Consider the following 15,748-nt stretch of genomic DNA (forward strand, 5'->3'; position numbering starts at 1 on the left):
AAAGCTGCCACCTGTAGTGTTGGCAGCCCATATGGGCACTGGCTCAAGTCCCAGCTGCTCCACTTCTGACCAAGCTCTCTGCTACGGCCTGGGAAAGCAGTGGAAGATGACCTGGGTCCTTGGGCCCCTGCATCCATGTGGGAGATGTGGAAGAAGCTCCTGGCTCCTGGCTTCTGGCTTCAGATCAGCACAGATCTGACCATTATGGCCATTTGTGGAGTGAACCAGCAGATGGAAGCTCGCTCTCTCTGACTCTCTGTAACTCTGCCTTTCAAATAAATAAATCTTTTTTTTTAAAAAAAGGGCTATATTGGGTCTGAATTTATCATAGTACATATCGTAAGGACTCATATTTCTGGAACAAGTAGCTGATGTAACATATAACAGGCTTAAATAAAACGCAAATCTCTTTATGCTCCAGGATAATCAATCAGCTAACCACAATTGTGATTACTGGTATCACAAATGTTGTCACATTTCTCCTTTGATGAACTTAGATAAGATAGTGAATGCCTCCTGGGAAGGGGTTAATGTGAAGGTAGAAGACTCCCCACAGGACACAGAAACGTGATTCTTAAGACCATGCCTTATTTCTTCCAGAGTTCTGCTGCAAATCAACCTTGTTTATCCCAGGTTACAAATGGATAAATACCAGACATGTAAGCTTGTTGTTGAGCCAAGCCACAAACACTGGTTTTCGAGATTATTGACACCAACTCAATGCTAACTGTGGTTCATTCCCAGATGACTGAGTTGTATGTTTCTTGGTTATAAACAATAGGAACAGACTGGCAGTTTTAAGCAGAAAAGGAACTGACTGGAAGGCTAGATTGCAGAATCAAGCTCAGACAAGAATTAAATCACGGGAGCAAATCCACGGCCCTGCCCAGGAAGTCTGATTGGGAAGCTGCCATTGGCAGGCATCATCGCTCAGTGATCATCACACCATCAGCCCTGACCTGTAGTAGACAGGACCTGTGACAGATAATTGCAACTTCATTTTAATCCTCTCCAGATTCAAAGTCAAGGCATCACATTAGACCAGCTCTGGATGCAGAAAGGTGATTCCTCAGCTTGCTACTTAGTTCTATGTTCTAACAGAGATGTGGACTATTCTCCAGCCCACTTGGTATATAAAGCAACATAAGGAGAGTGCTCTAACATCTGAGAAGCCAAAACAACTAACATCCCACATGTTTTCTGCTGAAAGTAAACAGCCATTAAAAACCTTTGTCTCATTTTTAAGATGTTCTACAGGCAGTTATAATCAGAGCAGCCTGGTACTGGTACAAAAACAGATGGATAGGGGCCGGCGCTGTGGTGTGGGGTGTAAAGCTGCTGCCAGCAATGCCAAAATCCCATTTGGATGCTGGTTCAAGTCCCGGCTGCTCCACTTCTGATCCAGCTCTCTGCTGTGGCCTGAAAAGGCAGTGGAGGATGGCCCAAACACTTGGGCCCCTAAACCCGCATTGAAGACACGGAGAGCATCCTGGCTCCTGGCTTCAGATCGGTGCAACTCCAGCCATTGCGGTTATTTGGGGTGTGGGCCAGTGGATGGAGGACCTCTTTCTCTCTTTCTGCCTCTGCCTCTAACTTTATACATATATATATATATATATATATATATATATATATATAAAGATGGATGGATCGATGGAACAGAATGGAAATGCCAGAAATCAATCCAAGCATCTACAATCAACTTATATTTGATCAAGGAGCAAAAACCAATCCCTGGAAAAGGACAGTCTCTTCAACAAGTGGTGCTGGGAAAACTGGATTTCCACATGCAGAAGAATGAAGTAGGACCCCTACCTTACACATTACACAAAAATCCATTAAAAATGGATTAAAGACCTAAATCTATGACCTGATGACATAAAATTATTAGAGAACATTGGGAAAACACTGCAAGACATTCCATAGGCAAAGAGTTCTTGGAAAAGACCCCAGAGGCACAGGAATCAAAGCCAAAATTCACAAATAGGACTACATCAAACTGAGAAGCTTCTGTTCTACAAAAGAAACACTCAGGAAAGTGAAGAGGCAAGCAACAGAATGAGAGAAATTATTTACAAGCAATGCAACTGATAAAGGATTAATAACCAGAATATATAAAGAGATCAAGAAACTCAACAATAAAACAAATAACCCAGTTAAGAAATGTGCAAAGGACTTAACAGACATTTTTCAAAAGAGGAAATCCAAATGGCCAACAGACACTTGAAAAAATGTTCAGGATCACCAGCCATCAGGGGAATGCAAATCAAAACAATGTTTCACCTCACCCCAGTTAGAATGGCTTTCATACAAGAATCAACAAACAAATGCTGGTGAGGATATGGGGGAAAAGGTACCCTAATCTGTTGGTGGGAACGTAAACTGGTAAAATCACTATGGAAGACAGTTTGGAGATACTTCAGAAATCTGAATATAGACCTACCATATGACCCAGCCATCCCACTCCTGGGAATTTACCCAAGAGAAATGAAATCAGCAAATAAAAGAATTATCTGCACTCCCATGTTTATTGCAGTTCAATTCACAACAGCCAAGACATGGAATCAACCGAAATGCCATCAACTGAAAACCGAATAAAGAAACTATTGGATATATACACTATGGAATACTACACAGTGATAAAAAAAAAAAAATCCAGTCACTTGCAACAAAATGGATGAATCTGGAAAACATACTTAGTGAAGTCAGTCCCAAAGGTACAAATACCACAGGCTCTCCCTGATCTGTGAGAACTAACAGAGCACCTAAAAGGAAATCTGTAGAAGTGAAATTGACACTTGGAGAAGCAATAACTTGAACAGCCCTTGTCTTGACTGTTTTTTTTTTTCTTTTCTTCATACTATTTGTTGAACTCCTTACTTAACATAGAGTTAATCATATATGAATAAAGTAAATAGAAAATAGATCTCAGTAAAAAGTAAGAATGGGAATAAGAGAGGGAGGATGAAGTTTGTAACTCTAAAGCTGTAGTGTTCTGCATACATTCCTATGGACTTACATCTAAGAATACAGCTTAAAAATTTGCCATGGGACCCCAAATCCCATTACACTGGGTGGTAAAAATGACATCTTAAGTGTTAAGATGATCATATTAAATGTTAAAGTGATCATATAGATAGGATTAAATGTTAAAGGGATCATATAAATAAGATCAAGTGTCTGGTAATAATAATAGGTAGAATTAAAAAGGAGAGAATTTCCAATATGGGAAGCAGCCCACACAGCAGACTCATAGAATGACAATCACTTTAAACAGCACTCTGACCTCAGAATCAGCCCTTAAGTCATTCTGGTCTGGCTGAAAAGCCCATGAGAGCATTTCAGGCATGGAAAGCTAAGACACTGTGGCAAAAAAAATGTCCCACATGAGGGACATCTGTGAGACTCCAGTGGAAAGAAGTGGCCATCAAAGGATGTACTTTTCTCTGAAGGGAGAGAACTTCCACTTTGCTTATAGCCTTGTCTACTGACAGAGATTGTGGATTCAAAAGGCTTCCATAGCCTACAAAGCTCATGTCAAGAGCCTCGGGTGATCACTGACGTCATACTTAAGAGTGTTAATTGTTAAATTAACAACAGGTGTCACTGTATACTTAGTTCCCACACAGGACCTCTGTCCTCAATGAGTTGTATTATAATTGTAAAACCTGTTCCTAAACAGGTGTGTATGTGTGTGTGTGCAAACTGCTGAAATCTTTATTTAGTACAGAGTTGGTCTTCTGTGTATAAAGTTTACTGAAAATGAATCGTAATGGAGAATGAGACAGGGCATGAGAGAGAGAGGATATTGGGTGGAGGGGCAGGAGGGTGGATATGGTGGGAAGAATCACTATATTCCTAAAGTTGTACTTAGGAAATTGGTATGAAATAAAAGGTTTCTTTGGGAAAAAAAATAATAAAGTACATCATTGTAAAAATTAAAAGAAAAAAGAAAGGAAGGAAGAGGCAGGGTGGGAGAATAGGTGGGAGGGAAAGTGGGGTGAGAAGAACCGCTATGCTCCTACATCTGCCTATATGAAACAAATGTAATTTGTTCACCTTATATAAATTTTAAAATCCATTTTAAAAAAGCCTTTATCTCTTTAAACTAACCTGGGTGGATTTTGTTGGTTTTCTGGCCCTACTTGTATAGCATTGCCTCCCTAACCTATGACATCTTTAGTGTATAAGTTTCTCTCAACTTCACAAGATTAGTGAGCACCTTTCAAAATGAAGGAAACATTACCAGGCATATCCATTGCTAAAGCCTTGACAACTCTCAATGTTTGTATCCTCAAAGGAACTGGGCAGAATCAACTAATGTTTAGGAGAATCACTTACATTTTAAATTATTACGGTTCTATTGTTTTAGCTCTGAGAAATTTCTATTTTACACATGTAATTCAGGACATTTTTGGGCAGGATGGAAGCTTAAAAGCCTTCCTCCATTGTTTCATTATCCCAAACTTAGATTCATCACTCACCTTCCCACTGGCACATCATTGGACCTCTCAGGCTTTATTTCTTTGGGTATTAACCAAATCTTTCATTGTTTCTCTTTAATCAGATCACATTCTCTTTTGTTATTTTTTAGCCATTAAAAACTTCCCTTTCGGCCAGCGCCGCGGCTCACTAGGCTAATCTTCCGCCTTGCGGCGCCGGCACCCCGAGTTCTAGTCCTGGTCGGGGCGCCAGATTCTGTCCCGGTTGCCCCTCTTCCAGGCCAGCTCTCTGCTGTGGCCAGGGAGTGCAGTGGAGGATGGCCCAAGTGCTTGGACCCTGCACCCCATGGGAGACCAGGAGAAGTACCTGGCTCCTGCCATTGGATCAGCGCGGTGCGCCTGCCGCTGCAGCCATTGGAGGGTGAACCAATGGCAAAGGGAGACCTTTCTCTCTGTCTCTCACTGTCCACTCTGCCTGTCAAAAAAAAAAAAAAAACACTTCCCTTTCATGTAAGCAAATAATTGTGCCATCTGAGTGCTCATTATACCAAACACCATTCTAGTAACTTTACCTCATTTGACACTCAAAATCTTAAGTGTCTAGGAAGGGCAATCACCCTAGTGATTAAAACACTGCTTGTGACACCTGCATTAGACCACCTGGGTTCCAGTCCTAGCTCTGCTCTCAATTCTAGTTTCCTGCTAATGCACACAGTGGGAGGCGGCAAGGGATGGCTCAAGTGATTGGGTTCCTACTGCCCAAGTGGGAGACCTGGAGTGCGTCCCTACCTTCCAGCTTCAGCCTGGCCCAGTCCCAGCCCTAGCTCAGCTGCTGTGGCCACTTGTGGATAGAATCATCAGATGGAAGATTTCTCTATCTAAAATAAATAAAATCTAAAAAATTTTTAAAATCTTGTTTTGCAGATGGAGATACTGAGGCCAGAAAGATTGTAATCAATGTAAGAGCTTGAATTACACTGCAAAAATACAAGACTTGCTGCCAATAAATAAAATATCTTTATTATGATTAATAGTTAAAACTGCACGTTTCCTAGTTTTAACAGGATAAAAAAGCTACAAAAGGCAAGCTTGCTTTCTTAACCATTTGAAAAATTAAAATACCTGCTAATTATTTAGCATCTTTAAAAATAACACAAAATATATTCAATATGTAATACAAACCTCAATAATCCAATTCTCTTAATAGGCAATTATTTACAAACTCTGAACTAAGAGAAAAAGATTTAGCTAAACAGAGAAGAAAATAATGTTCTCAAATATTATGCTAAGTAATCAATGTTCTGGAGTAGAAAATACCCATTTAATACAATGTGCTACTTTTTAATCCAGTTTTAGTGACATTTTGTTGATGTGAATTTAGCCCCAACTAAATTGTCTCTAGAAGATACAATTTTTAAAAAAGCTACTATTAAGAATTTTTAAGAGTTTAATAATTCAGATTGACATCCCAATCTACTTATCTTAAAGGTACAGAATTTAATGATACCTTTTTTTCGAGTTAAACTCATCCTCATTAACAAATGTAAAGCAATTTCCTTTCTCAATTGCATGATTTTATTCAGTAATCTATATAACAATGTCATATTCTAATAAGCAAAGCAAGCAACGTTACTTTTTTTAAATAACATCTTTAATTAAAGTTTTTGCAAAGGTAAAATATTAAACTTAAAATAGGTCTTAGTACATCAAAATACTAAGTTCTCTAATTGTATTCCAAGATGGTTTTTAAAACATAATATCCCATATATCACAGAAGAGCAACCTTGATCTGCAATTGTACAGAATGAATTTTACAAACATAATAAATATATTTACGCCCTTAGACATAACAGTATGTACAACAGCAGTTGACAACAGTAGCCCAGAACAGCAAAAAAGATTAGCCCCTCCCCCAAAATTGCAGCCCTGATACATACTGGACTGATTTAAGGAAACTTGACGGAAAGAGTAATTATTAACTCAATGCAGTTCTTCCCTTAAAAGGAAGAAAAAAAAAACTCCTTTGTTCCTCAAAACAAAAATAGTAAGTTTGGTGTGTTCTTCTTTAAACCATAGAAAATGACAAAAATAGACTAAGGCAGGCTTAAAAAGTAAATAATAATTTCCATAGCATAATAGAGGATTAAAATGCAAAATTATTTAACACAAACCCATGAGAAAACATATAAAACAACTATTTTTCAACCAATGAATTCAAAATCTGCTATAGCTGATTCAGACAGGTAAGCAGGAGATAGGCATGAAACAAACTGAAAATGTACAAACACAGATCAATAAAATATTACATTGCACAAAAGCTCAAAAAATTCAAGATGAAATAACCTGAAAATAAATGAATTTTTCTCAAGTGGAAGAAAATGTTATGTTATAAAGGGAAATCATGTCTGTTTCTTATATTTTACCCTCTGATAATAATGATATTATTGCTATGAGATAATAGAAAGGTTACCCTTAGAGGGAGACAACTTTTCATTCCTCCATCAAAGCCAGAGAAAAAAGGAAAACCAAATTGCCGATTTTCCCTATAGCAAAAGAAAATCTTTACACAAAAGATACTATATTTTTATGTTCTAGTTTTCAAAACCCAGCATCTATTATGCTGTGAAAAACACATTTCAATCACTATACGCACTGCTCAAATCTTGATGTAATCAAAGAATAACATCAGAGTGGCTTTGATTTTAAAAAAGGCAACAGTGTAAAAATGTGACATTCTGATGGCATTTAATTAAAATAAAGAAATGTGAGCATTTAAAAAAATAAACGCTCAATATAGAGATCTCCCTCAAACAGACATTTACTCTAGGTACTAATTGCACGTTACAGAGTTGTTTCAGCCACAAGTGGCACTCCATGGAGATTAAATGTGCTCTCAGGCATGCAAGTGGTTTGATTATCCAAATAACTACTAAGCAAGAGTTCCTTGTGTAACTGAAAGGCACACATTCCCACACTTTATATGGTAATTTTGTGTGAATTTTCCTTAGCACTATTTCTAACGTTAATTTTCTTTTTGTTTTTAAGTAAAAGGTGCCATCATCATCTGTGCAAATCAAAATAAATCCTCTTCTGAAACCACTGTTTTAATACCAAGACTCAACTATTTCCCCCTTTCCATGAATAAGCTACTTTCATTTTAAAATTCTGAAAGTGGGAATCCCTTGCCTTTTCAAAGGAATGACATTTTAATGTAGTAACCTAATGAAATGATTTGTTAAATACAATGTTAAAAGCATGATTAAGAATTCAAGTACAATAAAAGATAAGCAAATGACATTCTTATAGTAAAAGCCACTATAATAAAACTAAAACATGCTATTTGATTAAAAAGTTAACACAATACATAATATATAAGAGCACGATTTGGTATGAAGTGTTGTTTGAACCAGCTTTCAGTATTTTCACAGGTAAAAGAAAAGCATTTGCCTAATATGCAGTACACAGGTGCAAATACAAATGGTTGTTTCCTGCTTCAAAAGAACTCTAATGAGTCACTCTGAAAGCAGTAGTTGTTCATGTTTGAAAATAAAGTTATAAAAACAGGTCAGTATACAATGCCACTGTTAATATGAATGTTTGTCTATACTGGGGGCCGAAGACATGAGCTGAATATGATACAATAATCCAAGTTTCAGTAGCATAAGAACTACTAGACAGCCAACGCATTTCACTTAAGCAACACTGCAGCACTGCTAAATTTTCATAGGTAGTTCAGGTCATTAACTTCTTCAATGTGTAAATAGAAACCTACTAGCACTATACTGAAGGGTAAGTGAGCAACAGGACTTCTGTGATCTTACTCTCTCCTTCCTCCTCTTCTCTGTCTTAATAAACCTGTGTCTGCTTTCAAATAGAGGGTAAACAAACCTTCCCTCAAAGAACTAAATTAGTATAACCAAAATAAAAACTGTATTACCAGTTATGGCATCTAAATAAAACCTAATTGTTAGCATGCTAGACACCACGGTTTATACTAAAGTTCAGAGAACTTAACGCGACCAAGTGGGTAAGTAGGGTGTGAAGTAGGAGTAAAAAAAAAAAAAAAAAGGGCTTTTTGAAAAGGTTAAAGACTTATGTTTTAAAAAAAGGAAGAAAAAAAAAACACTATATAATAGCTCACAGTTTTCTTCTTTGCAATAAACTTTAAAGTGTTTAAGTGTTACTTCTGGAAACACACAAAGGCAAATAAAAGGAAGACAAAACCGGAAGACTAAAAAAAAAAATCAACAGGCAAGCAACTTAAACACATGTTAATTTTGTTAAAATAATCCATGAAGTCAAATCAGTTTCAAGAACACAAAAGTGAAGACAAGTGTTCTGCTGCTCTCCCAAGCAGCTAATTCACGCTCAACACAGCAGTGCCATATTGTTCTTTTGAGCCCCTTACAGAATACAGAACTATGCATTCTCAATACACTTATTACACTTCTATTATTTTTAATGTACAAGTCAAATTTCTATGCTTTCTTCCAGATGTGCAAACTGGAGCCCATGTCTGTATTATCAATGGCCTGGAAGGGTCACCAAATGAAGAGGTAAATATGTACTTTAGTGGCCCATCCCCTTTCCTATCCCCCAAATTTCCCTCTCAAATTACAAAGCTGTTTCTAAAAAATTTGTTCAATTAGAATAGTAAGTCTTTTATTTCTTACTAGTAAACACAAGAGATCTTTACATTACTAAATTTCTTAATAAAAATCTAGGTCCTCATCACCTGCTCTATGCTTCAACGCACAGAATGTTATCTGAATGGGAAAAGACTAAACACATGTGTAAGCACATACTGGAGCCAACAGGAAAGTCGGCCAACGCTCATGTGCAATACAACTCAACCAGATGGTCCTCTGTCAAAAAAGTGTATTCCTGAGGAGACAATTTGGGGTTTCTTTTTAAGGTGGTAACTAAAAGAAATAAACTTTTGGCAAGGAAATTAAAGTTGTCATTTTAATTCCATTCAACACAGTCAAGACCCATGTCATCAAACTGCATTTAATAAGTCTGAAAACCTAATTAAAATATTCATACCTGGGTCAAATTCTTTCTTTAAACTGTGATCACTGATTACCTCCTTTAAATATAAGTAGCTGTTTCATTAAGCCAGGAAGGAAGAGGTATATATTATTGAGGGAGAACAGCAAGTAAAAATATTTAAGACCTATTATGAGTTTTAAATTGTTTTCTTATACAAGTGAATTAAAATTCAACACCGTAATTCTTACCCTTTTGTAAAAACCTCACACGCAATTTTTACCAAATATAACCACATACAATAAGCAGTTTCAATTCAATCTATCAAAAGGGAAGTTTCTTCAGTTCATTCCAACAAGTTATCTTCTGATTGAATCCAAGTTGGAGGAAGGAATATAGAGAAAGCTTTACATGCTAATTACCAGTGGCAGGTACCTGTATTTAAAATCAACAGTTATGGTTTTCCTACACAAAACCCACCCCACCCCTCCACCCCCCAACAACCCCAGGTGCTACAGTTCCATGGCTTGCCAGTTAGAGTAGTGTCTATGTTGTCAAGGTCTATCTTTGTTCCAGTAGCTTTGCTTCTACTGCACTTTTCTGACATGCAGAAGTGAAATTTTGGTTGGTCTATGTCCCAAGTTTCAAACCGTCTGTTTTAAATTTTTTTTTAAGTTTCTTTTGTTTTATTTATAAAAGAAAAGAGGCGACTCTTCACCATTCTGCATCTCCAATGGCTTTGGAAAATATATAATCTCTTCCATTAAGATTCATAATGCCATCCTTAAGATGAAACTTCCATTTGTTTTTACTCCTATGTATCTAAATAAACAAAAACAAAATTTAAAGAGTATAAGAAACACAATGAGAAAACTAAGGACAATAAAAATCCATTTACAAAATCCTGCAACACTGTCTTATATAAGACCATATTTGGATACTGGTTTCTTAATAAAGTTTAACTTGACAAAACAAAATTCTCTCAGTAGGTGGGTTTTAAACAAGTAATGAATTTATCTGTAATTTTTATTTTTATAGCTTCTCAAACTTATGTTCATTAAAGTAGCTAATATTTCTCTGTTAAATACATCCTACCAGGCTTGCATATACACTTTTTTTAAAAAAAAGATTTACTTGGGGCCGGCGCCGTGGCTCAGTAGGCTAATCCTCCACCTTGCGGCGCCGGCACACCGGGTTCTAGTCCCGGTTGGGGCGCCGGATTCTGTCCCGGTTGCCCCTCTTCCAGGCCAGCTCTCTGCTATGGCCAGGGAGTGCAGTGGAGGATGGCCCAGGTGCTTGGGCCCTGCACCCCATGGGAGACCAGGAAAAGCACCTGGATCCTGGCTCCTGCCATCGGATCAGCGCGGTGCGACGGCTGCAGCGGCGGCCATTGGAGGGTGAACCAATGGCAAAAAGGAAGACCTTTCTCTCTCTGTCTCTCTCTCTCACTGTCCACTCTGCCTGTCAAAAAAAAAAAAAAAAAAAAGATTTACTTGAAAGTCAGAGTTACACAGAGAGAGAAAGAGAGGCAGAGAGAGAGGGGTCTTCCATCCACTGGTTCACTCCCTAACTGGCCACAATGGCTGGAGCTGCGGCAGTCCGAAGCCAGGAGCTTCTTCCGGGTCTCCCATGTGGGTTCAGGGGCCCAAGGACTTGGGCCATCTTCCACCTTTTTCCCAGGCCATAGCAGAAAGCTGGATCAGAAGCGGAGCAGCTGGGACTCAAACCAGTGCCCATATGGGATGCCGGCACTTCAGGCGGTGGCTTTACTTGCTAAGCCACAGAGCGGGCCCTGCATATACACTTCCAGGGTCAACCTCAAAAATACAGTGACAGTGTCTTCCACAAAAGCTTTCCCTAATCTCAGCAGCTGAAACTTTTTCTAACTAATAAAATCACAAAGGCAACTTCTAGAATTAACTGTAAGTAATGCTACATACAGAATTTCTACTACTACACAATTTAAAAAGTAGAAACAACAACAACAACAAATTTGTGACCGGATTCCTTCTATCAAAATAAAACTCTTTCCAGTATTCTCAAAATCTAACATACAACTTTATGCACTGTAGTACTTAAATACACCTGAAGGAATACTAATCATCCAGTGATTTACAGCCTATTTCAATAAACTATATCCACAGTTAAGCCAAAATACTGAAATCACTTAGTTCAAATTGCACATCTTCTGCAATCAAGGCCCCACAGTTCTCCCTATTCTATGATATTAAGGTACCTTTCAAAATCTACTAGTTCAGGCATTCACTTTCCAAAAGGAAAGAAATTATAGCTTAGAATGGTTCAGTGACTTGACCGAGGGTATATTGCTATCAGGTGACAAAGATGATCTTCAAGTTCTGGTCTAATACTCTTCCTACTATATCAGTCTGTTTCATATGATAATGCAGAAATGCTCACCACCTACAGGTATTTTCTGCGATCCAGTTCTTAAAATTCCACAGTCTACCCTTGCAGTACAATCCAAACGGTCACTATGGCATATTCTTGGCAAATGGCTATTTATTGCTGGCTTGGATATAATTAGAGAAGAGGGAAGGGGGAAGCAAAGAAATTCCAAATTAAGCTGCTCCATTCTGGGAATGCTCTTTTTTTTTCAGTCTTTCATATTTTACTACTCAATGAAATATTTCTTCCAACTTCCATTAACTGATACTAGTTCTGCCTTTTGAGATTTTAAAACAACACTTCATGTATTTAAAAATCACTCTCATGTTCAGAGAGAGGAGGAGACAGAAAGAGAGATCTTCTATCCACTGGTTCACTCAAATGGCCCCAATGGCCAGGGCTGGGTCAGGTCAAAGCCAGGAGCTTCTTCCGGGTCTCCTATGTGGGTGGCAAGGGCCCAGGGACTTGGTCCATCTTCCACTGCTTTTCCAGGCACATTAACAGGGAGCTGGATCAGAAGTAGAGCAGCTGGGACTTAACACAGCGCTGAGATGGGATGCTGGCACTGCAGGCAACAGTTTAACTTGCTGCACCACATTGCTGGCCTCTTGATTCTTCTTCTTTTTTTTTTTTTGACAGGCAGAGTGGACAGTGAGAGAGAGAGACAAAGAGAAAGGTCTTCCTTTTGCCGTTGGTTCACCCTCCAATGGCCGCCACGGCCTGCGCGCTGCGGCCGGCACGCTGCGGCCGGTGCACCGCGCTGATCCGATGGCAGGAGCCAGGAGCCAGGTGCTTTTCCTGGTCTCCCATGGGGTGCAGGGCCCAAGCACCTGGGCCATCCTCCACTGCACTCCCTGGCCACAGCAGAGAGCTGGCCTGGAAGAGGGGCTTGATTCTTCTTTTTAAAAAAATATTAAATATCGGGGCCAGTGCTGTGGCGTAATGGATTAAGCCGCCACCTGCAGTATCAGCATCCCATATGGGCACCAGTTCGAGACTCAGCTGCTCCACTTCCTATCCAGCTCTCTGCTATGGCCTGGGAAAGCAGTAGAAGATGGCCCAAGTCCCTGGGCCCTTGCACCAGAGTGGGAGACCCAAAGGAAGCTCCTAGCTCCTGGCTTTGGACTGGCACAGCTCAGGCCGTTGCGGCCAATTGGGGAGTGAACCAGAGGACAAAAGACCTCTCTCTCTCTCTGTCTCTCCTCCTCTGTGTAACACTTTCAAATAAATAAATCTTTAAAAAATATTAAATGTCACATATTTATCATTACACTTGCTTTCATTTTATTTGAAAGGCGCGTGTGGGAGAGGGAGGGTCGCTTCCATATACTGGTTCACTTCTCCAATGCTGACAATAAGAGATGGACCAGGCCAAAGCCAGGAGCCTGAAACTCAATCCAGTCTCCCATGTGTGGCTAGGATCTAGGTACCTGAGACATTACCTGCTGGCACTAAGGGTGGGCATTAGCAGGAAGCTAGAATTACAAGTGGAACCAGAAATGGAACACAAACCCTGAAATATGGGATGTAGGTGTTTTAACTGCTGTACCAAATATCTACCCTCTCTTTTTCTTTCCTATCATACATCCAAGAAGTCAGGAAAATTTACTGACTCCTCCTTCAATGTAAGTCCAAGATCCAAACACTTCTCACCAATTTGAATACTATCACCATAGTATGAGTCACAGTATCACTTACCTGGATTATTACAACATCCTGGTCTAAATAGACTCCTTGTTTTAACCCTTGCTTCCTCCCTACAACTATTCTCAACAAAGAAGGCAAAGTAATCTTTTTAAAATTTAAATTGGATGATACTTTTTGTTTTTTGAACCTTTTAACAGACTTCTGATTCAAGTGGGTTAAGAGTCCATGTCCTCACAAAGACTCACACCACCTGACTTAACTACCGTACTAACTTCCTACTCCAGTCCAGCCAAGTTTTGTCCTTGCAGTTTCTCACACACAGCTGGCAGCCTATACCAACAGATAACAAGAGGAGCTAACTGTCTTTAGCTTTTTGCTCAAATACCACCTTCTTGAAAGAACTACTATGATTATTCTGTTTAAAACTGAAACCTGTCCCCACCCCTTCCCTATGTAGTATTTTTCAAACTACCAGTTTCTAATGTACCATACTAATGAATTAATCAATTATATTTTAGCATCTGTCTCATTTCTTTCTTTTTTTTTTTTTTTTAAGATTTATTTCTATTTATTTGAAAGAGAGAGAGGTAGAGACAGAGAAAGAGGTCTTCCATCAGCTGGTTCACTCCCCAGATGGCCGCAACAGCTGGAGCTGTGTCAATGCAAAGCCAAGAGCCAGGAGCTTCTCCCGGGTCTCCCACAGGGGTGCAGGAGCTCAAGGACCTGGGCCATCCTCCACTGCTATCCCTGGCCATAGCAGAGAGCTGGACTGGAAGTAGAGCAGCCGGGACTAGAACCAGCGCCCATATGGGATGCTGATGCTTTAGGCCAGGGCATTAACCTGCTGCGCCACAGCACTGGCCCCAGCATGTCTCACTTTATGAGAGTAAACTTCTCAATCACAGGGATTATGTTGTTTCGCTTTGTTCACTAGTGTATTTCAGGCTCATAGAATAATGTCCTGGGACACCTTAGACACTCCTGAGTTCTTGTTGAATGAAAAAGACCTCTGTCTCTCCTTTTCTTTGATTCCCTATATAGAAATATCCCAAACCTATGCATGCAAATTCATTTCCAGCCTGAAATTAATGACTGCAACCTGAAAGATACTGAAATTATATAGACAAAAATAACAAGTGATGAGTAGCCAAGGAACAGAAATTCCACAGACAAGAAATTGATTACTGCAGGGCAACCAGCAAAAAAAATGTAGAAAAGTTCCATGGGCTAAATAATAGTTCAAATACTCAGCCCTGAAATCTCACTGAGTAGTAGATGATAAATATTTTAATTTGAAGAAATGTAGAAAATACAACTTGAAAAGCAATGCATTTACTTCATGAAGTAATGTCCTATATATGCCAGGAGAAAGGCCTCTTAAACTTCTCAATCAAAATGTGTTATAGTGAAATAGAGGGCCAGTGCTGTGGCATAGTGGGCTTGGCATCCACCTGTGGAGCCAGCATCCCATATGGATGTTGGTTTATGTCCCAGCTGCTCCTCTCTTCCACTCCAGGTCTCTATTATGGCCTGTGAAAGCAGCAGAAGATGGACCAAGTGCTTGAGGCCTTGCATCCGTGTGGAAGACCTGGAAGAAGCTCTTGGTTACTGGCTTCAGACTGGCCCAGCTCTGGCCATGGCAGATATTTGGGGAGTCAACCAGCAGTTGAAAGATCTCTGTATCTCCTTATCTACACTAAGTAATGTGAGAATTTTGCTACTATATTAGCATTTAACTAAGATTCTGATTTGACTGGCAATACAAACTTTATTTCTTCTAAAATTGACTCATTATTGAAACTCTAAAGTTTAGGTTTCAAAACTAAACTCTTAAAATTCAAGTTGGTTCAAGCTATATCCAACTCCAGAGCACTACCATTCTTTACTGTTGGCTAAAACAGCAAGCTCCCAAGCCCTCCAATCCTTAAAACCTTTGAACACAGTCATTTCATTCCTTAAGATTTATTTGAAAGGCAGAGTTACAGAAAGAGACAGGAAGAGACAAACATAAACACATACACATAGACAGAGAGAATCTTCCATCTACTGGATCACTCCCCAAATGGCCACAGTTAGTGGGGAACCAGATTAGCAGGGGAGCAGCCGGAACTCAAACCAGTGCCCGTATGAGATGATGATGTTACATGTGGTAGCTTTACCCACGACGTTACAACACTGGCCCCAGTCATTTGATTCTTAAAAAAGACAACTCCGCAAACTTTAAAACTATTCATCATTCAACATGCCATTTAAAGCTATTTTTA

The 15,748-nt window shown here is 39.3% G+C and overlaps 1 protein-coding gene across 3 annotated transcripts in view; it reads right to left on the minus strand.

The window, feature by feature from the left end:
• Positions 1-5,440: 5,440 nt before the first annotated feature.
• The window catches only part of GTF2A1 (general transcription factor IIA subunit 1), a 42,663-nt gene continuing 32,355 nt past the window's right edge, over positions 5,441-15,748 (minus strand). For all 3 annotated transcript variants that reach the window (XM_051826193.2, XM_051826194.2, XM_051826195.2), the window contains exon 9: positions 5,441-10,253. In XM_051826193.2, the coding sequence (XP_051682153.1) occupies positions 10,146-10,253 (108 nt within the window). In that variant the 3' untranslated portion in view covers positions 5,441-10,145. The remainder of the gene's footprint in view (positions 10,254-15,748) is intronic.

The sequence above is a fragment of the Oryctolagus cuniculus genome, chromosome 20 (genome assembly GCF_964237555.1).
Source record: "Oryctolagus cuniculus chromosome 20, mOryCun1.1, whole genome shotgun sequence".
NCBI classification, from domain to species: Eukaryota; Metazoa; Chordata; class Mammalia; order Lagomorpha; family Leporidae; genus Oryctolagus; species Oryctolagus cuniculus.